At 43.1% G+C, this 25,238-nt stretch overlaps 1 protein-coding gene across 4 annotated transcripts in view; it reads right to left on the bottom strand.

Moving 5' to 3' along the window:
• Nucleotides 1-20,110, bottom strand: part of LOC131883181 (nephrin-like) — a 74,826-nt gene extending 54,716 nt beyond the window's left edge. The window contains exons 1-3 of one of the 4 annotated variants that reach the window (XM_059230568.1): nt 18,558-20,110; nt 16,227-16,538; nt 4,501-4,642 (exon numbers count right to left, since the gene is read on the bottom strand). In XM_059230568.1, coding sequence (XP_059086551.1) covers nt 4,501-4,642; nt 16,227-16,377 — 293 coding nt within the window. In that variant the 5' untranslated portion in view covers nt 16,378-16,538; nt 18,558-20,110. The remainder of the gene's footprint in view (nt 1-4,500; nt 4,643-16,226; nt 16,539-18,557) is intronic. The other 3 variants (XM_059230567.1, XM_059230569.1, XM_059230570.1) reach the window with 3 other exon arrangements.
• Between the last annotated feature and the right edge of the window lie 5,128 nt (nt 20,111-25,238).

Raw genomic sequence — 25,238 nt, 5'->3', positions numbered from 1 at the left:
CATGTGGAACTCGTAGAATATACGTAGTAAATTTATATGTCTAGGGTCTTGATTTCAATGAGTGGCCATGACTTGGGAAACAGCATGCATGGTTATCATGTCGCCCTTTACTACGAAAGAAGCAAAGGTTTGACCCCAGGAAGAGATTGACCAAGCCGAAAGTGAATGTCCAGGCAGCCTTCGAGAATTAATCCAACACAGTTGAACCAGGTGATGTTGAGATATTCATTGTCACGGGAGAAATATATGTACTCGTATGTCCAAATCCATGACGTGTTATTCGACAGGCACGCCCTGGGACTTTCTTTAATCTTTGGCGTGTAAAGGCTCGTAGTGTCCGTGAAACAACCGTTGTCAAAACAAGATGATTGTCTTGCTACCCAAACACATGAATAGATTAAGGAAACTATGAACGAGAGAGCGTATTTGACATTTGACATTTGCTCACAAACCATGGCTCGTCCCGTTCGTTTGAATGATGGAATCTGTTTCCTTTTGTCCCGGTGACAGCCATTAAGCGCCAATGACCCTCTTGTCTTTGGGGGGGAGGGGGAAAGGGGGCTACCCATAACGTAGTAGCGGTCCCTGAATACTCTTGCAGCCCGTAATAGACTCGTTCGCCCAAAACGGTGAATAAGGCTCGCGGCAGAGAACCATTATTCAATTATGTTTCAAGCACCAACCCCAGGAATAGTTTCTTGAAGAATGTCCAGGCTACGAGGCGAATCCCAGCCTCAAATTAGCTCAGAGCAAATGATTAATATATTAGACATGTCCAATGAGCGACACCTCGACCAAGTGTCACTGGCCAATCGTCTACGAGGGCGTATTCTTTTTGGCAGGACTGTCAATTGGCATATTGCGAAAACTGTCGTGTCTGAGTGGGGTTACGCCACAGAGTAAATCAGCCTTGAAGCTCTTGGGAGATCTATATCAGTGGGACGGAATGTCTATGAATGCGTTGATTGCGGGGTGTTGTTGTCGGGTCTCGAGCCTGAGGCACAATGGGTGATCATAACCTTGAGGTCCATTGCCACACACCCTCATTTTCCCCCGGCTATTGAAATAACCCATTATCTTGGGTCGTGCCAAGTCGTACTTGCATACCTACCTTAAGCCGAATCTAGCGTCAATTGGAACCGTGAGTATCTCTCCGCCAACGTACGTATACCCCATCCTCCTTCCCAACTTCAAAGGCGAAGAAAATAAGGTATGTAAATTCATATTTACGTCTTTTCCCTTGTGAGCGCGTGAAGTTAGAAATATGCCCTGAGGGAACTTCAAGGTGTCTCTTCTCACTCCTTTGAACGACATAACTAAGTACCGACATCATTGAATTCATGGCCTGGCTTTCAAGGCCGGCAGTGCTTCAGCGTTTTATCAATCTTGGGAGCCTTCACGTCCAGGTCCACCAGTCACTGTGCTCCGCCACCCCCAGTCTCTCATACCCGGGTTCCGAACCAGCCAGCACACCACGAGGCTGAAAAGTTCGCCCATTGGAAATGCGAAAGATGAAACTTTGGATGAGAACGAAGCACTCACTCACCTACACACTCGGCCAAAGTACCACGCATCCAGAAAGTAAGGGAAACAAAGAAACAAAGAATACTCGAGAGGGCGGGCAGCAAAAAGTTGGTTTGATCCTTGAGCCAGGCTCTTTTTGAAAAATGGCTCCCTATCTCTTACAAATGAGACAAAATAAAGCATTTCCGATGACAGACCAGCAGTTGCTGTATTTGAACAAACCACAGCCGAGCACGGCAATCACGACAACCAAAAGGCCGTTCGGCCAAGGCCAAACAAGTCAGAGACATCGCTGCCAACTCTTCGACTCAATATTTATGACACAAGACATCTTGCCCTCAAGAATTGGGAGGAAAATAATCTCTTGTCTCGAACTGGTCCTCTCAATGGCTAGACCCCAATTCACCTTCTTTTGTCAAGAACCAACACACTCGGGGAAAGAAAGAAGCCAAAGAGACGGAGGCCTTCTTTTGACAAGCAAAAGGCAAGGTGAAGGCAGGGAGGAGCCCTGCGATAAGGCACCATTGACTGAAATTGAGCATCACTGTTTATGAACCCATTGGTTCGTCATCCAAGGTCGGAAAACTAGATATGAAGATCTGGCCAAGTCTTCCCTCAAAAATTCGTTGGTACTGGAAGGCGAATTTCAACAAGCTCAGAGTGGAACGTGGAACAAACCAACATGAGAGAAGGCTGCCAACGAGCCAGAAAATACTTCTCCTTGGAGTTATAAATAGCCTGCGTAACGCCTATTCAACAGTTTGGATCAAAGACATCATCTCAAATCTTCTAAATTTGGCAGACGTTGTCGTTTCCAACCGGTGAGACTGAAGGTGGAAAAATAGCTTGAACTAACTGAAGATTCCGCCAACTCAACACTTTTTTTATACGACGAGTTGGAGAATAATTTGAAATAGAACCCCCCGACCGGCTGCTTTCTATGTAAATGGCTCTGAAATTTTCCGCCATAGTTGCCTAAATAGTTTAAATCCCCTATCTAGGCAGAGGGGGAAAAATGACCCCCTTCACCAGCGAATGCGGAACAGGGAAACAAATAAGACTAGGCACGCGGAAAGACCACCGGGTCGAATGAATGAATGAATAAATAAGTAAACCATTCATTTCAAACCTTGTTCACTTTTCAGTTATTTCCCATGGCCGCCGACATCTAATGATGTTTCTAATTAACTAATACACTCGTGCAAAGACAACGTCGCCACTGGACAACGACGGTGCTGGGGGAAATGATTAATTATTTCCCAATCAATCTAATGCATTTACCTTCACACGAGTTGACTGATGTGTTGACTCACCCATCCTTGGTCAATTTTGATCTCAATTGAACGTCTGTGTCAAAAGCTATGAGCATTGAAAACTCTGGGGGAAGATGATATAAGATGAAACAGTCTGATTGGCATGTCTGGTTGCAAGTTCCCATAGAAGAGATCCTATCCACCTCTTGCTACTAATGCCATATTGAAAAGCAAGCACATTCTAGTCGGGGGTGAGCTTCAAAATTTGCCCAAAAAGAGCGAGTGGGGAAAACTTTGCCTTCAGCTCGCTCAGGGTTTGGTCTCGATTTAAATAATGAGCTTGCATTCATTGCGATCGACGGACGCAACTCAAGCGAATGCGACAACATAGTAGTGGTGGTACGGCAGGCAGAGCCAATCACCCTCCCCCCCCTTCCTCTTGTTTTGGAATGCACAAAATATGCACCCACCTCACCGCACCTACTTAATGTTGTCATCGTCGTCATCGCTATTGTTGTTGCGGTGGTGGTGGTTGGTTCTTCTAATGTTTGACTGCTTTTGTTGTTGTTGTTGTTGTTGTTGTTGTTGTTGTTGTTGTTGTTGTTGTTGCTGTAGTTGCTGCTCCTGCTCCAACCACAGCAGCTTCATATCTTCAGGTTCGTTGAAGGAACAAACTTTATTGGCTCGAAGGCCGCCTCCTTGTGCGAACAATTTGGCTGGTCCTCTCGATTTGTGTGCATTTGCGGATCCTCAACTCATTCATGGCCCGAGGCCTCAGGCCCGTGTCTCCTGCTACTTACTGCCTTACTGCCTTACTGCCTATCGCCTATGTAGTGGTGGCAATGAAGAAAGATGATCTTGATCACGATGACAGCCATGATGGACCCAAAAGGCACGGCAGGGAATTGATGACCCCTCGGCATTCACTTTATGCATTTTTGCGAAGAAGAAGAATAAGAAGAAGAGACCAAGACAAGAAAAAGGGCACCACTCGAGCCAGGGGTGGTCCGATCACGCACAAAGCCTTTATTTGGAGCTCTAAAACCGGTTTCTAGATGGTTGGCAAACATTTGCTGCCAATGAAGCGATCAGATCAGATTGGACCATCGTTGGAACTCCATTGGTTGGCTTGCTTGTCATTGAATCGTATCAGACAAATTGGACCATTGCTTTTAAATTGCTCGTCGCACTTCTGAGCGACATGTTACGCCAAAAGGCTTGAATGGAACCGATCAAGTCTACAAAATGAGGACTGGCAATTAACCACTGGTTTTGAATGGGTCATTAGTCATTGAGACTTGGCGAACAAAGCAGTAACGGGGTAAGAAAAAGTCCCCGACTGACAGCCCTCTCACTAACAATACGCGGAAATATGCCTCGTTTATTCCATCGAGAAGAGCTCACGCCAAGCTTTTAAACTTAATCATCGAAATATCTGCTTTGAGAATCACTTGCTCTAACTTCGTTCAATATGTGGTGCATTATAGGGTTACCCACTCAAACTTTGAAGCGGGCAGACTGAGCTGACGATGGGAAATGGAAAAAGATCAAGACAGAAAACAAAGCCTCATTCTCTGAAAAAGCAAGTTTCTACAATAACTAGATCTCTGGTAAATTGGAATATTGCTCAACTTGAATGACCCAATAGTGGGTTCATTAGAATTCGAATGCGGGGAAACAATCGTTCTCATGTAAACTAGGTAATTGTTGTGCACAAACTCACGTGTAAAATGGTTCGCCTTGGTGGCCACGATACCATAGGACCGTGGCCAATTGTTCCAGTGGATCCTCGGGTTGAATATCACATGGCAAACGAGCATTGCTTCCCAAAACCACCCAAACGTCCTCGGGATCACCATGCACACCTATATGGCAAAAAAACAACGAAAATTGGTTGTTGGACTTGAGGAAAAACAAGGTTTAAATCGACATAAACATGCATCATAAATCATGTCACATTGACATGAATTTGATGCACATTTTTTGCAAAGTTTCACTAAACTAAGAACAAAACAGCCCTGATTTTGAGTTTCTTTGGCCTTGTTCTGTCGTCAGGCCAATGGGCAAAGTTCCCACACCTTATAATCGAGACCGACATAGAATACTAGAATAAGTAGAGGCAACATCAACGTGTTAAGATTTTTTGTTTTCAAAATGGAAACTTGCGACAGCGAACCCGACCAAGTTTTCGGGAGAGCAAAAATTTCCCGATAGGGGAGCCGAACCCTTGGGTAAGACATATGTAGACCACTGGAACTCGGTAAGACGAAACTGACGTGCCTAATTACGATCAACCGCGAAAACCATTCGTAACTGGACCTGGTCAAGAAATAAAGCCAGTCATGAATTTTACGACCTTCACTTTGGATCTTTGATCTTTCCATCGCATCCACATCCTTCAGCATTAGTTCCAAGGCTAGTCTTTCTAATCTATTTTCAATCATTGGATGCAGTGACGAATTGGGCACACTTCAAATTAACTCGAGACGTGCCAAGATGACCAAAAATCACAAATCGCATTCGGCTGATCCAGTTGACTGGATCAAATAGCACGTACTGCCCTAATTTTCAGCCTTGTTGCTTTCATCAGCCATTTCAAGGAGGCACTTTGCCCACTTTGCCCGCTTTGCCCGCTTTGCCCATCCCTCCTCCTTACAGTGTAGGCCGACAAAAGCAGACAGCCCTGGGCCTAAAATGGTTTCCTGAGTGAATAAGCCCTTAAGGCCAAGGGCAGGCCTCCCATCCACCGCCTGGGCTTGCCTCTTGTTGTACATTTCGACTGGGTTCATCTGATTATTCACAAACCATAAAATCTCCTCGTTCTCCTTCATCTTTTCCCCCTTCAAGGCCTTCATGAAGAGAAATGGCCGACGACGACGACGACGACGAACGTGTTCTTCAGAGTGAAATCTCAATGGCTCTGCGAATCTTGGATCGTCTAACGAAAAATACAGTGTTCCAATCAGGGTTCCCATTGGCAGGACCTCCAATTTTCGTCTGAGGCGTTCACATGTTGGTCTACTACGCTCGATGGGTGGGTGCCATTCCATAGTTTGGGCGATCGATCTTTGGCGGAGCAAGTTGCCAAAGTGTTTACCCGGGGAAGACGCCGAGTCTACAAATTGACATATTTGATGAGGAACGTGTCCCTGGAATTGTGTGGAAATTTCGGCCCAAAGCCAGTTCAAGCAGTAGTAGGGTTTACGTCAAAGATTGCCAGGATAGCTAAAGGCGTTCTCTGCATGGTTAGACTACTCCATGGTGAACTCAACATACATAAGCAACAAAAAAGCGACAAAAAGAGTGCAATTAATATTCCTGCTTCATCGTTTCCCTTGGCTTCGTTGTTCATTTTCTTTTTGCCACGCGAAGTCAAGAAAATGCTCGCGTTTTACGCGCTACCCGAACTTTGTCGCATCCGAAATTTGAATACATGGCTGCTCTGGGTGCTTACGTACAAAGAGAGGCGGCCTTTGATTATGAGCCATGTGTTTAAAAAGATGTGAAGTTGGCACAAGATGTACGCTCAACCGGAGAAGAATAAGTTCTTTTGAAAATGCTCCATTCAACCGAGGACACACTCAACCGAATGAGTCTCGTTCCAAACTTTCCAGACTCTGTCCTTCATTTTCTACAAGGCTAAGTCTCTGAACTTGCTTTTAGATCCTCCCATGGGTTGGCACGTCGTTTCATAAATGGCTCAAACCTGTGTCAACCTGATCATAAAATAAAAATCAACACAATAAAAGTAAACAACCGCCTCAAGCTAAACGGTAGGCAGCCAATCTACGTTGCTTGGATAGCGTGATAGTTTGAAATATAGAGTGAAAAATCATATCAACAAACTGCCATCCTTTTTTCCACTTAATCGCTCATCTCGTCCCCCAGGTTTGATTGAACAAAATGTTTCGAAATGAAAAAATATTAGATGGGGTGTTTGGTCTGAATAAAAATAAAAGGTCGTACCTTAGGGCTGGCAAGCCTTTCGTCTCCCTGGGTCGACGAGGATCTAACCCTTGCTTATAATAAACGATTGACAAAATGAGGGGATTATGCATAGTAAGACACAATGTCCTTCAATGAATGACAGGACACTTGGTGGTCCAAATGGTTAACTGCGGCAACTAGCTGACCCACGTGTCCGATCAATTGATTGGTCATGTTATTGGATATCAAATTAGTTCACATACCTATATCTAAGTGCATAAGTAAGAAGGAAACCAAGCACAAGTACACAAGTGAATGGACGGCGAGCTCTCCCGGTGTTTCGTGTGTCGGCACTTTTATTGAGACAGCCCAAATTCAAGTGGTCGCAATTAAGGTTTTCGGCTAAAAGATGGCACGATATGATCGTCAATGAAGAACAGGATTAATAAATAGGATCAGAGATCACTCAGAAAAGAAACCCCTAATGATTCTCAGGCTAAACGATTTTGAGCCATAAACAAATCTGGCCTCAAAGGGCTGATTGAGCGAGCGAGTAAGTCAGTCAGTCTGTCTGTCCCTGTTGACCATATTTGTTGAGATGACTTGATCAGATTGGCCGCTTTCAGGGCTCCCCTTGTTCATCATCGTCATCAACAAGATCATGATTGCAAAGTTCTTTGGTAGAGGTGGCCTTTGAAGGCCGCTTCTCCCTCCCGCTCTCTTTCTCTCTGTGGCCTTATTAGACTTCCCCACTGGCTTAACGTGTCCAACGTTCTCTCTCTACGTTATACCCACACCCCACGTGTACTCAGTACTCTTCTTATCCCTTGGATTGGGTTCCCCGTCCTGGCACAAGTCTTATCGCGATGATGACGAAGATGATATATTCTTTGACTCGATCAGGGTAGCGGGTAACTGGTAAGGAGGCTGCTTGGCTGGCCGGCCAATCTAACAGCCTTCTTTTTCACTGGAAACCAGTCAGTGACTTCGTTCCCTTCCTCTTCACCCATCGTCCGTTAGCTCTACTACATGTACGTCCGTGCGGCGTGCTACTTTTCAGTAGTCATATAGCCCCTACCAAACGTCATATTGGCCCGAGAGAAAATCATACACTGGCGGATGGAAGTGGCCTCGAATTTTTTGCTCTGATAGATCACGGTACGTTCAGTCTTGCCTCCATTCAATCGAAGCTGGGGAATCTCCCTTTGGCCCACCATCCAACCAACTAACCAACTAGTGAGTAAGCTGGCTCTTTGGTACTTTGGCTTTTTTGTTTAGAGAACAGAATCTGTCCGACGAGAAGAGGTTGGTTGCGACTAGCCTTATCCACTTACATGTGGATGAACAAAGGCCTCAAAGAACCAAATGAAGAAAAATAAAGTGTAATTGTCTTGATCATGACGAGGATTCTTCTAGGCCGTTGACTGTCTTATTATGAGGATGATTATTGTTATTCCGCCTTGGTCATCCACCATGAATCAAAAGAACCATTTAGTAGCTCTCTCACGTTCCACTTGGCAACAGTTTGGTCGTCAACTCCGGCGATGGTCGGCAGGTTCCATGCACTTGGACTTCTCAATTGCATCATGTTGTATAGTATATAGCCAGGCTACTCGGGTACATTTCTTCTACACTACATACACTAGTTGAGGTATCTAGAGTTCTTCTCTGGGCTAAAGGCTAAAGGCTGAAGGCTGCTAGCTGGCTGGCTGGCTGGCTGGCTGGCCGACTTCCGCTAGTGGCTCTGGGTTAGGGATCCTCGGAGACTTGGACTTGGAGGTGCCAGAGAGAAACAAGAAACGATTGGTTGCCGAGTCATAACTTCAGTTCTTCCCCCTCTTCTGTTGTATACAGTGGTGCCGATGGTTTTCTTTGTGAATGGCCTTGAAGTGTACATAAATCCTGTAAGCAGAAAGTTACAGGCATGCACCGGAAAAAATTAAGAATCCTTAACCCCCCCCCCCTTTGCAAAAGAGAATAAGAAAGACAGAGAAAGAGAAAAAGAGAGAAGGCCAAGAGAGCTTTTTGAAAGGCCAGCTCGTGGTTCTTCTACATTCAATATTTTAGACCTACACTTTGAATAGGACCTCGTCTTATGATGGGTGGCAGGAGCAATTGAGTTGAACAAGACGTAATTAAGTCTAATGAGACATTCTCGATTTAATGTCAACAACGCGGACTCTCTTCCCCTGGTCCCCAGGCCAGTAGGTACGTAGAAGTGTGACAGGGCACCACGAACACTCGACGAAAGGCACCTGCCACAACTACCTATAACTCCTATAAAGAAGCTTTTAACAACGTTTGAAGCATTCGAAGACTAGGAAGCGGGGGCAGGTAACGAGCTGGTCACCGTCACTAAGATGGCTTTCATTTGATCAAAAACCCTGATCTAGCCCAAGGGAGGACATTCATCATTTCGCGGGTATCCTTGTCTAGCCCCCCCAAATGAATCAGGCCAGAGTAATTGAAACATCAAAACTGATTAACACTGTTGAGAAGGAGAAGCCTTCTTCAGTTTGCAAGACCCAACATCTTTCAAAGAGAGCCAAGTAAGGAAAAAACAGCATGGCCAAAATTGCCTCAAAATTTGCCGGACCACTGAAAGTATACTCGTTGAAACTGATGCTAATTATCGAAAGTGGATTGCACCATGCGAACGAAGTGCTTTTTGCACAGCCAAAAAAAGCAACAGCAACAGCTCTTCACCTTAACAACTGTCGAATGAATCTATGCGCTTGTCGAGAATTGGAACTCATTCCAGGCCCGAATTGGACCACTTGGGTTCCATTCATGGATTGGGGGCACCCAGGTTTGTGGGTTAATTTTTCCAACAAGGATGAGGAATGGAGATGTGCATGTGTGTTCTGGGCGCTGCCGGTGCAAGGGGCCGTGGTGGTTATTTGTCTAAAAGCTGTCAGCTCGGTAACACACTTCTTAGGCCGAGTGCGGTACGCACGATGAGAATGAACGAGGATTACCACCACAAACAAGTGCCCGAATTACTCGAAAGGCCTCCCTACCCATCCCTATGTACTCCTAACCTACGTAGTACAGGCTGTTGCGAGGATCGTGGTGATATACGTATACTCGTCTGTGGAAAGATAGATAGAAGGATAGAGACCCATTGGTGAAAGTGGGGCGGCTACAGAGAGTCAGAGAGCCCAAGAACATTGAGGAATGAGGGTAATTTTCATTAGGCTACGGAAGGGACCCACCCGCTTGCCGGACCGAGTTCCCCCGTTTGGGCTCCCCTCTTCGTACTTCCAACCCTTGGTATGTCCATTGTACATGAAGCAGCCACTGCGTACACATACAGCACGAAAGAGGCCACCACCCGAGCCATCACCACTACCATCACCACTGCCATCACCATCCTTGAGACTCGTCGAATGCATGAAACCCACCACCTCACTGACTGTGATTGATCCCTTTGCATGGGCTTCTCAACTCAAAATTCCCCTCTACTTTCATCACACAGAGAGGGAGGCAATCCCTTGTAGACAGACTGACAAACGTGTTGGCGGTGATGATTGTGATGGGATCGAGTCAAGACAAGAAATAACTCTGAAGGTAGATTCGTGAACAACACCATGCTCACTAGCTACGGTATCTAGAGGAGGTCATTCATTTATTGGTCGGACAAAGAGCTGGATGGAAACCACTGAGCAAGGTGCCAAGGGTGCCTCCTTCCGTCATGAAATGATTGACATGCTGTGAGAATTAGATCGGTCAACCAAATGAGGTTTTCCGTTCAAGCCCCTCGACATTGAAATTGGTCTCCACCAACGGGTCAATAATCATACTGTCGCGCCATGCTCAACCAACATCTTTAAATGTGTCCACATATAGGAGTCGCACCGTTTTAATGTGGATTTTGAAGTCTTAGCCTATTAGTAGTTTTTGACCACGCAATGAATGCACATAGCGATCGATCGGGCATTAAGTTTCAGTTTTAAGTTCCCCACACATCCTCCGAAACTAGATCAGAGCGGGTTGGATGACCATGACCTTTGTGATATTTAAGGCTCTTCACCTGCTGAATAAAGGCCTCCGCTTGATGCCAATACGGGACGCGGAATAAGCCCAGTCCCTCCCCCCCCCCCTTGGTCCTAAGGTCGTGTCGTGGATGGAATTTGAAAGGAATGCAGAAGCCCATTTGATGAAAGTGGAACAGTCTTTTCCAGAATAAAGTGCTGAAGTCATTGGGCCAGCCGACTCAAATTGAACCAAAGGCTCTTGGACTGAAGCTCGGAGAGGGCCGTAATTTAGCTCAACCACTGGCACTACCGTACAACACATCCACAGCTTACTTCTGTTCACAACTCCTCTTCACCTAACCCAGAGGACGAAGTTCACCCGGACGCTTTGAGCTCGCTCTGTTCCTTCTCATTCCTTTGTCGCAACTTATTTCACATTGACAAGATAGGACTGAAGTGTTGTTGGTGCGGCCGATGCTTCTCATGCTTAGTAGAACAAAGATCAACCAGTGTTGATGAGAAAAATGGGACTAAATGGCGGGTAGCGACATGAACCGTCGAATATTCCGAACCACTCAGCTTTGACGGACGATCAAGTCCAACGATTAACCGGCAAAACATTAACTGACGGGACCAAATCATTTCCCAAGTTGGTTCCACCTTTTTTTGAAAGAGAAGCCTAAAACTAAAAGAGCAATCGGAATTTTCTCGTGTTTTATAATAGCCAAGCTAGTTAGGAGGACAAGTATCATCCATCCGTCATAATTGCGTTGCATTTAGCGAGACAAATACAAATGTCAAGACATCGTGATGTAGCGCATTGTTGCCAGGAACCAGTCTGACATTTGAGTCTTCCAACTTTCCACCAAACGAATGATAATGCCAACTAAGGTAAGTGTCACGACGTTATTTGGCATTTCTTGATACAATTTTACCGATACTCTGTCAGTGTTGGCGCCCCTCACATCAGTCTCATGAGTGCCAAAGGTGGCCATTATTGCCTGCATTATGCAATGTAGCAATCATGTACACAGAAGTCAATGCTTCTTGTCGAGCGAGGAGCTTTACAATTTCTTCAGAGAGTGCAACCTCTGTTTTGTCGAGGGATAGCCCACAAAGTGAGATCCCAAAGTCTGCATCAAAATTGATGTGAACAAAACTTTTTCATTTATTTGTATCTAAATTATTGGGGTAGTAAAAATGATGACAAAATATGCTTTTGATCATATTTTTAATTTATATTACCAGGGCTTCCCTTTGGACACGCCTGATGGGAGCAATTTATGAAGAAATTGAACCAAGAGGAACAATAAGTGAAAAGGCACTAGATCTCCCTAATGATTTTGGCCTCCTCAAACCAATGGCAGACAGTGTAAAAACCATCCTAGAAATAGTTCTCCAGTTTCATGACAAATATGATAAAGAAGGACAGGCATTGATTCTTAAAAGAACGCCTTCTGTGCTTTTATGAATTAGACATGAATCTATAAAAATCACATCAAACCTGTCCATCTAGGTCCACTGATTTCAAAAAAGTTTCCCTTTTAATGATTATGATTTCATAACTTTGGATTTTTGCTGAAACTAACCATGTGGAGGCTTTGAGCGGATTGTCCGATACTTTGACAAACACTTGTAATTTTGTTATTGCCCAAAATTGGTTTGCAGAGTTACAAACCGAAGGGCACTTTTTACGTCCTTAAATGGCTAAAAAACTCATGCATTCACTTCATTAACTAATCTTAGACAATTGCTCAATTAATTTATATCTTTTGATTTTAGAAATGCGTTTGGATGCACATAAATGACGTAACTGCACTTTCACCTTTACCATTGAAAAACGAATCGATCAAACATTCAAATAATCTAATCCTCAGCCTTCTCTAAAGGTTTTCTATCAACAAACCATACTGAGTTTTCATTCATTTTCATCAAATGGACAGGAGCAATTTCCAAAAGCCACCATAAGTGGCCTCCGGGCTGGAAAAGTAGAATAGCCATAGGACTTGATTATGAGGTAGTCTGATGTCCTCCCTGACAATTAACTGTGATCAAGTTCGTCGTGGATTCGTGATCGTAGAAGTGGTCACAAAAACGTCTACTTTGGATGTTTGTCTGGTTACTTTTCTTTGCATGAAATTATCATGGCTATCGGGATTTGTCTTTTTTTGTTGGACTTCCGTAGAGTTACTCGGAATGAGTTCCCTCACCAGTTCAAGACGAAGAAAGGTATCTAATCTAATTGTATTTATATTGTTCTAATTAGTCTGGATTCTCGAAGGCTTGAAGGTGCTTTCAAAACCCACATTAAGCCTCTACGGTCACTATAATTGACCCTAAATCCTGGGAAGGGACAAAGCTCATGAATGCTTTCGAAAACGTACAGTATCAGATACCTTTCGTACCTTCTCTGAATACTGTACAATCCCAACTTTTGTAGTCTCCTGATACTACAATAAATCCTTCGTCCTTAAATACTAATTTAAGCTTTTACCGTCATGTTTTGCCATCCTGGATGAATCTGTTAGCAAAAAAAGACTTCCTCCTCGTTGTACTCATGCTTCAAGAATTGCTCACAGATATGACCAACATTTCTATTGGTGGGTTTTCACCAAAATTCATAGTACGGGATATCCTCCTCATAAGTGTGTGTTAATCAGGTTAACAGGTCAATTCATCGGATATTCTCCACTTGAACCCGTACCCATCTTTGCATATGTCGATTCCAGCTTAGAGCGCTTGATTTTGGGACATTTGGAGATTCAACAATTCGTACTTCAAGGTTGACTCGAGCCAAATTGACACAATTGGTAAAAAAAAAAAAATATAAGGTAGAACATGTTGCAAAAAAGCTTTGATTTGAACAAAGCCTTTTGTGATGAATCCAATCCAAGTCGAAAGTTCAAAACCACCATGTTCCCAAAGAGGGATCGTTTTTAAAGATAAAATTGCGCCCACTTGCTTGAGGCCCCTTGATCTCAAACGAGCTATGCATAACAATCGAGTCCAAGTGCACTCAGCATTGGGCTTGGGTGGGAGTTTTGCAATGTCCTTGACATCACGGAGTGGCAAATGTTGACAACCACAATGAATCCAAAGTATGTGCCAATATTTGCTCGGTGGGACCTCAGTTAGGAATTCGTAGTGGTCAAAGAAATATGCCAATTAGTTTTGGCCCTTTTGTCGATTGGACCAGAACGTCTAATGATCCCATGGCCCTCAACCTAGCTTTGTTTGGTGGGCGACCAATTTATTGTGGGGTGGCAAAAAAAAAATATGGACAAAACGGTTTTCGAGGCCCGACTATCATCTTGGCCTACTCATGAAACGGACTTTGCTGATATAAGAAACTTCTCCCAAAAGGCGATGAGACTATTTTAGTTGGGTGACCTAGTGCGTCAAACGTTGAAATGGCTCCTCGCTTTTTTCCGGGTGTTTGAAATGAGTGGAAATTTATATGTCTTGGGTGCCTCAATTGAAGGGTAGGGTGTTTGCAGTTACACTAATGTTTCACACGATTAGCCATGAACTTCTATTGCTTTATTCGCCTGTGTCAATAGTGCATAATTTCCGTTCGGTTTTCTTTGGTGACATGAGGCGTGTCCTGGTTTGAGCTTTTGTGGTCACAATGGACTCACTCAGAGACTTTTCCTCCTCCTCCAGTCGATCTATTCACCCAAGGTCATAAATATTGACTCCCAGGATGAGCCAACTTTTTTCATTCGCCTTTAAACATGACTTTTGTTAAAAAGACAACCAACGTACGTAATGCAGGTACAAATCTAACCATCTTGGAAAAAAATGATTGTAACCTGGGCGTTAGTTCCACTCAGAGGTTCGACCTAATGGGTCTTCAAGGACAACCATTTTCATTTTGGTGCCATCAGGTTTCCGCTCTTGGCTTTCATTTCAAGCCCATTCGCACTAATTGATCGCTTTGGCAACAATAAAAATATTGATTCCATCCAGTCAGCCATGTGTCTATTTCCTACAAGAAATACGCCCTCTGCTGTTCAGCAACCTGGGTGTGTTTTCAGGTTTGGCTCGGGTTTTTGGAATTTTGGAAAGGGAAGGCGATGACTGAATTAAGGTCTTGGAACATTGAGTCACTTAGAAAACTTGGTGTGTTATCAGGTCCATGTGTGTTAGAGATTCTCTTGTTCTGCATCATGATTGGGTCGATCATTACTTATGCACTATATCATCGCAAAGTAGTGAATGACTTTTAAAGCCATATTTTCATCAAAATCAAAAGCTGTAATTACAATGGTCGGATAAGGCTGTCCTATTTGACCCAAATATAAGCTATTTTCATTCATTCACAGCCTTTAGTTTGGGTTTCACTGGTTTCCACGTTTAGGTCATTCATGACTAAAAAGCAAAATCATGTGGACCATTAATTTTAAATCATGATCTGAGTTCATTGCTGTTTCGTTTGGTCCAATGTAGACCTAGAACCGTAGTCCAGTGTATCCATCCTGAAATTGCTGAGGCTAATCGAAGTCTGAGGGTTTCTTCTGACCCAATCGTGACTGGAAGCAGGCACGCATTTACTGGCCTCTTTTTGTCAAGACATGGTTTATACCTATTGGCTCCTTTCGAGAATTAAGAGCTAAAGACTGACTTGGTCAGTGTTCATGCAAAAATCAGAAGAAAAATCACCGAGTTTCGCAATCAATTGCTCATCTCAAATAGAGTTCGTTCTCTTACTGCGAGGGCAGTGGCAAGCCCTTGATTGATTTCGTTCCTCGTGTGCAACCAAACGATGGGCTCTCTGCTTGATTGTCCCTTGCCTGTCCTTTCCAATGGAGAAGGTGACCTCCATCAGATGTAGTAATAACTATTGATTACCGATAACATTCTCGCTCGCTTGGATATTATGGCATTAATACAATACACGTAGAAAGGCCCGAAAGACGAACAGGATCCACACTACCCTCCACCGCGAAACTGGACGGCAATGGGATAGAAACACATTTGAAGTCGTTTTTGCCTTAGGACATGAGAGTGAGAACCAATTGAGTGGTTTCTCATCCCTTTTGAATTGGTGTTTTGGCCTTGAATCCCTCGGTTTAATTATGGCTTGGAGCTACATGTAACTTTGGGTCACCGATTTTCGATCAGTCTACACTGAAATTCAAGAACCTCACGCTAATTACACAAAGGTCTCATGAAATTGGAAAACCCGTTCCAGTGTTTGCGTGTTGGCATATTCGATTTTTGACCAGGTGGCCGTAGCATGAATGTACAAACTATTCTAAGATACGTATAAAAAGAGAAATCAGAGATGTGTTTCACTCATTGTCTCGCACGGACCGAAGTCGAACTGGTGACTCACTTAATTATTGAACCACCGTGTCCTTCGATTAAGGATGTGTACCTTGGGTTCAAGGCCAGTCGCTATGTCGTGGTCATTTAGAAGCCCTGAAAGTTTGCTTTTGATGAATTGATCCCGAGTGCAGGATAAGCAATCATTAACCTGTCCATATTGGCTTCAAACCAAGACCGCTAATTGGAATCTCTTCAACCTGTGGGGGTCACTTACCTAAAGGAGAGATGGCAGGCTCTTCCGTGGTGGCCTCGAAGGCCCAAGCACGCCCTCCACCACTTCGAACCCCATCACGGCCTGGCTCACGGAAATCGATGATTGAAATGAGCCATAAAACGCTCATTAAACCTGTCACTCTCACACCCATCTTGTTTGGGGAGCGGGCTCTTCACCACATTAGATGGGTTTCACTCATGGCTATGTACTCTCTGTCACGTGGGGAGAAACTGAAGTCAATTTGATGTTGCTCTTGCTCTTCTCGGAGAACTAACTAAGCCATAAATATGGTCCTGGAGGCTCTAAGGAGGACTCAAAAGAAAGAAAGATAGAAAGAAAGAAAGAAAGAAAGATAGATTGATGGGTTGTTAGTGGGTGCCCTTGGTTCAGTTGGATTCCTCACTTTCTACTCAAAGACGGGCCTAGTTGGCTAGCTGGCTGGGTGGCTGGGAGGGTGATTTTAAATCGATTATTCATTTCAATCTCTTACAATCGAGGATTGTGCATCTAATAACGATAACGTGACTGACTGAGGGAGGAAGGGAAAAGTTGTTCGGTCTTTTTTTTCGATAAAGGTTGAACAAGGAGGTCGAACAGCAATTGTTTGTCAAGAAACTTCTCCTTTTTTTTCAGGATCGTTCAGAGAGCAGCGACCATTCTGGAGAGGAGAAGAGAGAGAAAACGAAAGGGGTGCGACGAATAAGAAGGTGATGATGGAACAAGTTGGACCAAGAATGTTTCCAAACTCGCCTCATAAATCAAGCGAAAAAAAGGTCCCAAATGTGTACCCCATCCATTCTACGGATACCTTCACTTCACTTGGCCAACAGTTCTTAGAGTGATACTTAAGCAAGCAGGGTATCTCTTACCCTCATGATTGGGGATAGGCAAACCTTTCACTAAACTTGTTTTGATTGGTGTATACTTTAAAATGTTAACAAACATCAAAATTAAAAAACACTTAAGTCATAACAGGTCTGGATGGTCTTTTATTTTATAGCTATTCGGTGTATCTGCTCTCCCACAAAGCATGCAAAATTAAGCGATGGCTTTAAACTAAAATTGGAGCTTATCTTTACTTCCATACCTGTAACAGCTACACTTGAAAAAGTAGCATTAGAATAAGGTTAATTCTCCGGTTAAAAACGTAAGAAATGAACAAATAAAACGAAATCTATTTATTACCTATCATATAACGATTGAAAGGTAATAAATAGACGAATTATAACCTTTCATTTTAATAGTTCTAGGGATTACCTTCCCTGTAGCGGTTAGATAAGCCCGTGAAAAAACAAACCAAAAAAAAAAGATAAATGCCATCTTCGCACATCCCTATTCGAACAGAATGGTTGAAGTTGGAGTTCAGGACGTTGAAAGAGGTCAAACAAATTATGAAGTAGCCAAGCAAGTAATCCACCCATTCATCATACACATTCATTTTGAATTCTTTCGCCCAGATGGACTCTAACCTGGTTGAGACTAGAATTTGATTGTGCCGTAATGTAATCTCTTACTCTGCTGCGAATTAACTTCATTTCTCATTGTAGTCAATGATCGACCTACTCTCTTTTTCGCTCAAGTCATGCCTAAATTATGTTTCATCTGAAAATCAAGTAACGTTACCGCAAGGGCGGTTTAATCATTTATCATTTTGAAACTATTCAGGGATTAATAAGTTTCCGCGCTAGATAAAGAACTATGCAACATATTTGTCTCCTGAGCCTTTGAACCTCTTGAATATTTAAACCTTTTAAAGAAAATGGGAACGTGAGAAAGGGGTGACTAAAATATGCTTGTGTCATAGTATTTCAGGTACCTCCAAAATAAGAATAAATAGAAAAAATGACCAATGTTCCTGTGGAAGATTTTCTTTTGTACAAAAGTACCGAAATTTCCATTTCTTATTGATGTTATCTCTATGTCTTTGACAACCAAGTGAGATGATTGAACGGTTCAAATTGTTGAATTGCTTTCAAAATTTTAATCAGCTCTGCCTCGAATTCAAATGACTACTTGGGAACCAACATAATCGCACATCCTAAATCCTTCTTTATCATATGACAGGGAAGGAAAACTTCATCAAATTCGTCATTTTTGGTCTAATCTTTTTTTGATTCGTGTCTTTCTCTTCTCTTTTAGGATGAAAAAAAAAAGTACCGACGTTTCCCTTAGACCCAAGTGTCCTTGACGAATACTACGAAAAGATTAGCCGTTTCTTGCATGTACAGGTACGTAAGGTGGATTTTGTGCAAATCTATTTATCTCCATCTCCCATCTTTCTTTCTTTTTTTCTTTCTTTCATTCGTTTCGTTCTTCAGATTGCGGAATGACCTTACTTGGTACTGTACCTTCCCTTGAGCAGAGAAGGAGAAGGTGGACGAAACGGTTTTGTCGTGACGCTCGAGTTCAAAAAGTTTCCCTCCTCGGTATGAATACGGACGGCATTTCAGTTGAAACGGACTTCAATTCCAGCGGGTTCCCGGTCTTGTCGCTCTTCTGGGTGGTGGATAACTAGAGGACTAGTACGAACCATCACTTTTAGTGGTCCTCCTGCTGAGACTGGGTTGTTGTTTATGGGTGGACTTTCAGACATTTTTTTCCTCTTCGTCTCTCTTTTTCAAAGACTGGAGTAGTAAAAGCAAAGTTTCCCATCTTTTTTTTTTGTGTGTGTGTGTGGTGCACGTCTCTCGTTCCACTTTCTTAGCTCAACCCGCCGCTTCAGTCCTCAATGAGAGTGAATAAGTCAAAAAGGCCAGACTCTCACCAGGACTCGCATTGATTATGAGTTCCCAAAGAAAGAAGCGCAAGACGTCGTTTTGGATGGCGAAGAGTGTTATTCTTCCTCGGAGTCTTTTTGCCCGAGCCTTTTTAGATCGAAGGCCGGAAGTGGTTCCAGTCTCTCGTTTGATGGCTCGTCTGGGTGGTCGTCAAGCCATCGTTAAAGGACAAGGCCCCAGGTCTCGGCTGTTGTGCTTGTGGCTAGTCACTTTGAGTGGTGACTAGTTTGTTCGTTCGTTCGTTCGTTTGTGCTCATGGGATCCAATATCTCGTAGAAAAAGAGCCCCAGCCCAGGAGTCCAAAGACCCAGAGGCCCAGGAACGGGAGCTTGGTACGTCTTGATCCTTCAGCGTTCAAGATAATTGAGAAACTTTTTTAACGCCAATCCCACGCGAGACAGTGGGAGCCTCAAGGCTGCGGAGGCAGCCGACTTTGCGAGTCAGTCACGGGAAACAAGTGGTTGGGGGACTGTTGGAGTGAGTCGCTCCAGAAACAAGGCCAGCTAATTTTGAAACTTTAATCCAACCTGAAAGGCCCAACGGCGTATATCGAGACCAGGCCAAGATCCAGGTCTGTGGCGATGGAGTCCTAATTATGTCATCGCCGTTCTCCGGCTACTTTTATGAAATGGTCTCGTCAACATTCAAGATCGGCTACGTTCCCTGATTACTCGAACCAAGATGACGGTGAGAAAATTGAGCTGCCACCACAGGTTGTCACCAACACTTCACTACACAACTTGAGGGACCTAGCCGTGTGTTTAGTACAAAGTTCAGCCCAAACCAGAGCAAACACGAACAACAAATGACCAACCAATGAGGGGGAGGAAGACCCGTGAAAACGTAGTCAAGCACAATTCAATTAGTTCAGACTGACTGGTTTTTTGGGAAATGCTCCTGATACCGTTCACGCACGTTCCAAGCCGCTCACCTTCTGGTTGCTCTTCTTTTTTTCCAGTGAGCTCGGCACTTCTCGCGGTCTTTTTGTCCTTCAACGCGGAGTTGGAGGAAAACGAGAAACTGAACCGTTGGTTGCGGTGCAGTTGGCCGTTGAGCTTAGATTCTGAAACCGGGGCAATGGGAGAGATTCCTCGAGAGAAAACGGCTTCCTTAAGCCCACGTGATGGTTCCACTTTTTCCAATACGGAAGTACCAATGGCGATTCTTGACTCAAGGAATCGAATTCCAAATTTGCATTCAGTGTTTCATTTTCTACTTACATACTATCCATGAGAGTCAAACTGAAAGGGGAGGAGTTAACTGTTAAAAGTTAACTGGTTATTCAGTCGTGGTAGAGCGCGATCGAGATCAATGTTTTATCCCACCACAACAGGAACCTTGGGACCCTTTGAAAACATTAAGCTCAAAAACGACTAATTGCTTGCGCAAAATAATTCTCGCCCTTTCCAATTCTCATGAGCATCATTCCGTGTCAAATGTTTGCTTTTATGATCCAGGTGTAGGTACGCATGCAGGTACTTCATAAGTTTCCCTCATCGACTAGCTTGGAATAGAGGCTCTCACCGAACGAGGGCAACACAAATTCCAACTTTCTTCATGATCTGTCTCACTGATGGCGCAAAGATATCCAGGCTCCGACGGGAGTCTTCAGATTATTGGTTTTCTTGGAAACCACAACTTTGCTCCTCCTCGGAGGTTTCAATTCTAGAGGGAGTAAAATCTCATACTTACAATACATTCTACTCCATGGTTATCGCACCATGAAAAAAGGTATGTCGAAGGCGAACAATCAGGTGTATTTTCCACTTTCAAGTAACAAAGCTTTCTTCCTTTTCGGTCTTAATAAAACTATTCAGTTTCCTTTCATGTCTGCATCTCCTGATTGAACCACCTGCGGTGCTGCATTGGTAAAGCATCCACTTCCCAATCATTTAAGTCCGGGATCGCACCCTGGCCCAAGCTTCTTTGCCTACATACGCCCTACGAATATTTGAAGGCAGCAAATAGAACAATCAAGGAGCCCGAGAAAGAAGAGAGGTTGAATTCATTGTTTTAACTGGCCTGTATTCTCGAGGGCTTGAAGGTGCTCTCAAAACGCACATTAAGCCTCGACGGTCACTACAATTGACCCTTGGGACAAAGCTCATGAATGCTTTTGAAAACGTACAGTATCAGACACCTTTCGTACCTTCTCTGAATACTGTACAATCCCAACCTTTCTAACCTCTCCCAATACGAGAGCTCTCTCATATCCTCAATGCTCCTAGTAAAACATCTTTGGACCTGCTCGAGCTCTGGCAAATCTGCTGAACTAATTGGAGCCCAGACAGGAGAGGCATATTCAAGATGCGGCTGAGCAATCGACTTGTACAGAGTTAGCATCGTGACACTATCTCTGGACTTAAACGTGCGATATATCCAACCACATGTTTGAAAAGCCTTACCAACTTTCAACTGGATATGCTCATCGAACTTTCCATTATCTTGGAGGACTACACCTAAATCCTTCATGGATGAGACCTGCTGAATGCCTTTACTTTCATCATCTAATAGTGGAGTGTCTATTGACGTCGACCAAAGGTCATTGAGCTGAATTTCATTCCATTCAGTGTCATATTACTCGCACCAACCCAAGAGTAGATTTGGTCTAGGACCTCTGCCAGACAACCGGAGTTCTGACCATTCCAACCAACTACCAATTTTGTATCATCAGCATAGGAAGAGAGACTGACATTACTACTACCAAGCTTCTGAAGCGGAGCAATGAAGATGATGGAAAGGAGAGGACCCAAAATGGAGCCCGACCTGACATCATGTATGCCACTAAGGGATTCCTCAACCTTAACTAATTGTTTCCTACCACAAATGAATTTTTTAGCCAATTGAGAACCTTGCCTTGGATCCCAATCTCATGGAGCCTGTTAACTAAAAGGCCATGATCTACCTTGTCAATGGCCTTGGCAAAGTCGAGATAAACTACATCGACTGATTCATGGCTCTCCAGTCCCTCAATAACTTGCTCTATATGCTCAATCAGTTGGGTAACCGTGCTAAAATGTGCTCGGAACCCTTGCTGGCTAGGAGGAAGGTCTTCATGTATATCAATAAATTCAACAAGTTTGAACTTCATAATCTTCTCAAACACCTTCGCAATATGCGAAGTGAGAGAAATCGGCCTGTAGTTACTGGGGAGCGACTTATCTCCCCCTTTGAAAATTGGAACAACATGAGCTACCTTCAGAGAAGAGGGAAACTTGCCCTGATCCAAGATGCACCGCATCAAGTACGAGGAAACAGGAGTAATCCGACTATAATATGAAATATTTTGCAAAATCGGATCCAAATCTGATTTTTTCACCCAATTGGCTTTAAAAGAACCCATTTAACTTTAACTAAATGTATCTTTTTTCTCACTTAAACGTTTTGAAATGATGACATTGAGTGTAGTTGCCTTAGTCAAACTTTAATTTTCCTGTTGCAATAATGTAATATTTTGTAGCAATAATAGAATAGCATAACTTGTATTTATGTCATATGCTTCAATTGTAGTACGTTGTATTGAATATAATTCTGCTTTTAATAAGGCGCAAAAATTGCTCATAAACAGGCTTGATATGCTGAGGTATTCTAATTTCTTTTTTTCTAATAATGATTGTATGGACCGCAAATACTTTGATCATTTTCTTATTTTCTGAAATATTGGGTTTCTTTGTTTGTGTGAGATTGCCACACAATTGTGATAACTTTAAAGATAGTAGGTCCATTCACAGATTTAAATTTGACGTTCTTTGGTTTCCCTCGCATTGCGAGAGTTGTAAAAGAAACCATTCTCAAAATAAATTTACATCTATTCAGTTCATCTTGCAATTTTGGACTTGGATCGAATCCGAACCCAATCCAACTTTTTGCATTCCCCAATCCGAATCCGAAAATTGTTGGCCAATCCGATTCGAATCCGAAAAGTGAGATCCGATGCACACCTTCAGTTCATTCACGAGGGTGAGGTAACAACGGAGTGAGTAACCTATTTCTAGAAACGGACACATTTCGTATATTTTGTGTTTGTCATCAATCCCATAGATGGCATAATCCCCTGAAAGGTGCAAAAAGAGAATGTTTCTCTAGCTCAACAAGACCTTTTGGCCTTTATAATTAAAAGAGCGAGTCGAATCACTCTATATGGGCCCTTATTTGCAACGTCACACAACCCAAAGAAAACGGGAAGAGGCACCGCAGATTGCTACATAAACTGCTCTTGCCTTGCCTTGAACGCAATTTCTTTTTCTTTTATTTTGTGACCTTAGGCACTAATTGAAAATAAGATTTTGATAGAATTAGTCAAAAACAACACAAACGCATTATAATTCAATAACAAGGAATTGGCCCAATCGGCCCTTTATTTGGTAGAGGCTGAATGACAAAGCCTGAAGTGTACCCTCTGAAGTGTAAAACGTAAAACATATTTCGTGCAGCGTAAGGGGGCTATGGTTTACACTCGTTTCTTTTTTGAACTTTGATAATCCTGGGGAAAAGACATTATCATTAAAATGTGTCTCTCCGTAGGAAACAAATGATGACGTGCCTGATCCGGACCCTCTCAAACGGTCCCTGGGCTCCAAACGTGCCAGAAAATGCCAGATCAATACTACAATTCGTAGATGTTATTTCCAAATATCAATTTGACACAACCGAAGAACGTGCAAATTTCAACGCCATCCTTTTGCACATTTTGCTCCATTATGGTTTCATTTCATGAACTAAAACAAGAAGATCTTGACTGAAACCAAATCTGTTAGAGACCGAGGCAGCTGAAGTGACCAGTTGGTGCTTTCTGGTGTACTGCCTTACCGTCAATGGGAATATATTCCCCAACACTTAAAGATAAAAAAGAAACCTAAAGGGAAAAGAAACTTATCCCTGACAACAGGGGAAAAATGATGACACCAAATGTTCACAAGAGGCCAATGAATAACAAATAAAAAAGGGTCGTTCAAATCTCCATTTTTTAACTTTCTTATCAAAAATACTAACGAAATAGTCGCAGAGCAAAAAGTAACAAAGCTATATTGTCATTGAAAACAGGCACGTGTAATTTATAAAAAAAATGCTCTGGTTACTAGGAAGAAATTGACAAAGTCTACATTCGAACGACAGTAATAGCAAAATGTCTGAAAAGCAAGCTAAATCGACAAGGCAGTGCCGAAAAAGGAGAGACCAAAATTAGGTCAGGTAAGCAAACTCCCGAGGATGTTGTTGATAGATTTGAAAACCAATTAGATTTTTAAACATGTGGTTGGATATATCACACGTTTAATTCCAGAGATAGAATCACGATGCTAACTCTCTGCAAGTCGATTGTTCAGCCACATCTTGAATATAGTTCACCCATTTGGGCTCCAATGAGTTCAGCAGGTTTGCCAAAGGTCGAACAAGTCCAAAAATGTTTAACCAGAAACGTCCAAGGTATAAGAGACCTTTCTTTCGTTTTGGGAGAGGCAAGAAGTCAATAAGCACCAAACGCTTTCACTACACGTTGTAGACGGCCTTTGAATGCAACAAGTCGTTCTTGACGCATGTGGAATCTATCATGGCCCACGTGACACCCTGGTCTTCGCGGGGCTGATGTAGGGGGGGGGCTATCTTTGCAGGCCTGGACCTCCACGAATCCCTACATAGTGTAGTCCAATGAGTCCAGAATCAGGTTTGGCAAGACTCTGCAATGTTAACTTTTAGTTGCTTTCCTCTGGCAGTTTGATTGAAACAATAATAAAATTGGTGAAATAAATCAATGTGGATTGAAATAGATGAACACTTTCGTGATAAAAAAAAAGATATGGACCTCTTTAGAAACCAAAGCCAAAAAATTGAACAGCTTTAACAAATTGTTTTTTTTTCTTCCACAACTTAACCACAAATCACTGAAAATTATGGACGTGCCTCGACCAAGACTTGTCACAACAAAAAGCCAATTCAGCAGCAATTACCTTTAGGCTGTCTGTAAAAACTTTGGTCTGATTTGTTAGTCAAGATGTCAGGGCTGCCAGGCATATGTTGAAAATTGCGTTTTCTTGAGCTTTAAGAAAACTATGGACAGGGCAGGGCGAACTTGCGACACAACAAGACCAATGGTGCAGCCCTGATTACTGGTCTTGGTCATCGAGATACGTCTATAATTTTCAGTGGTCTATACCTTAACCCTGTTCCTTAGCATGTTAATTCTAAAATTTGAAGGACTTAGGAAATAACGAATTGTCTAGAGTCTCCATATCTACGT

This window comes from Tigriopus californicus, chromosome 7, assembly GCF_007210705.1.
Source record: "Tigriopus californicus strain San Diego chromosome 7, Tcal_SD_v2.1, whole genome shotgun sequence".
Taxonomy (NCBI): Eukaryota; Metazoa; Arthropoda; class Copepoda; order Harpacticoida; family Harpacticidae; genus Tigriopus; species Tigriopus californicus.
This window is presented reverse-complemented; position numbering and strand designations above follow the sequence as displayed.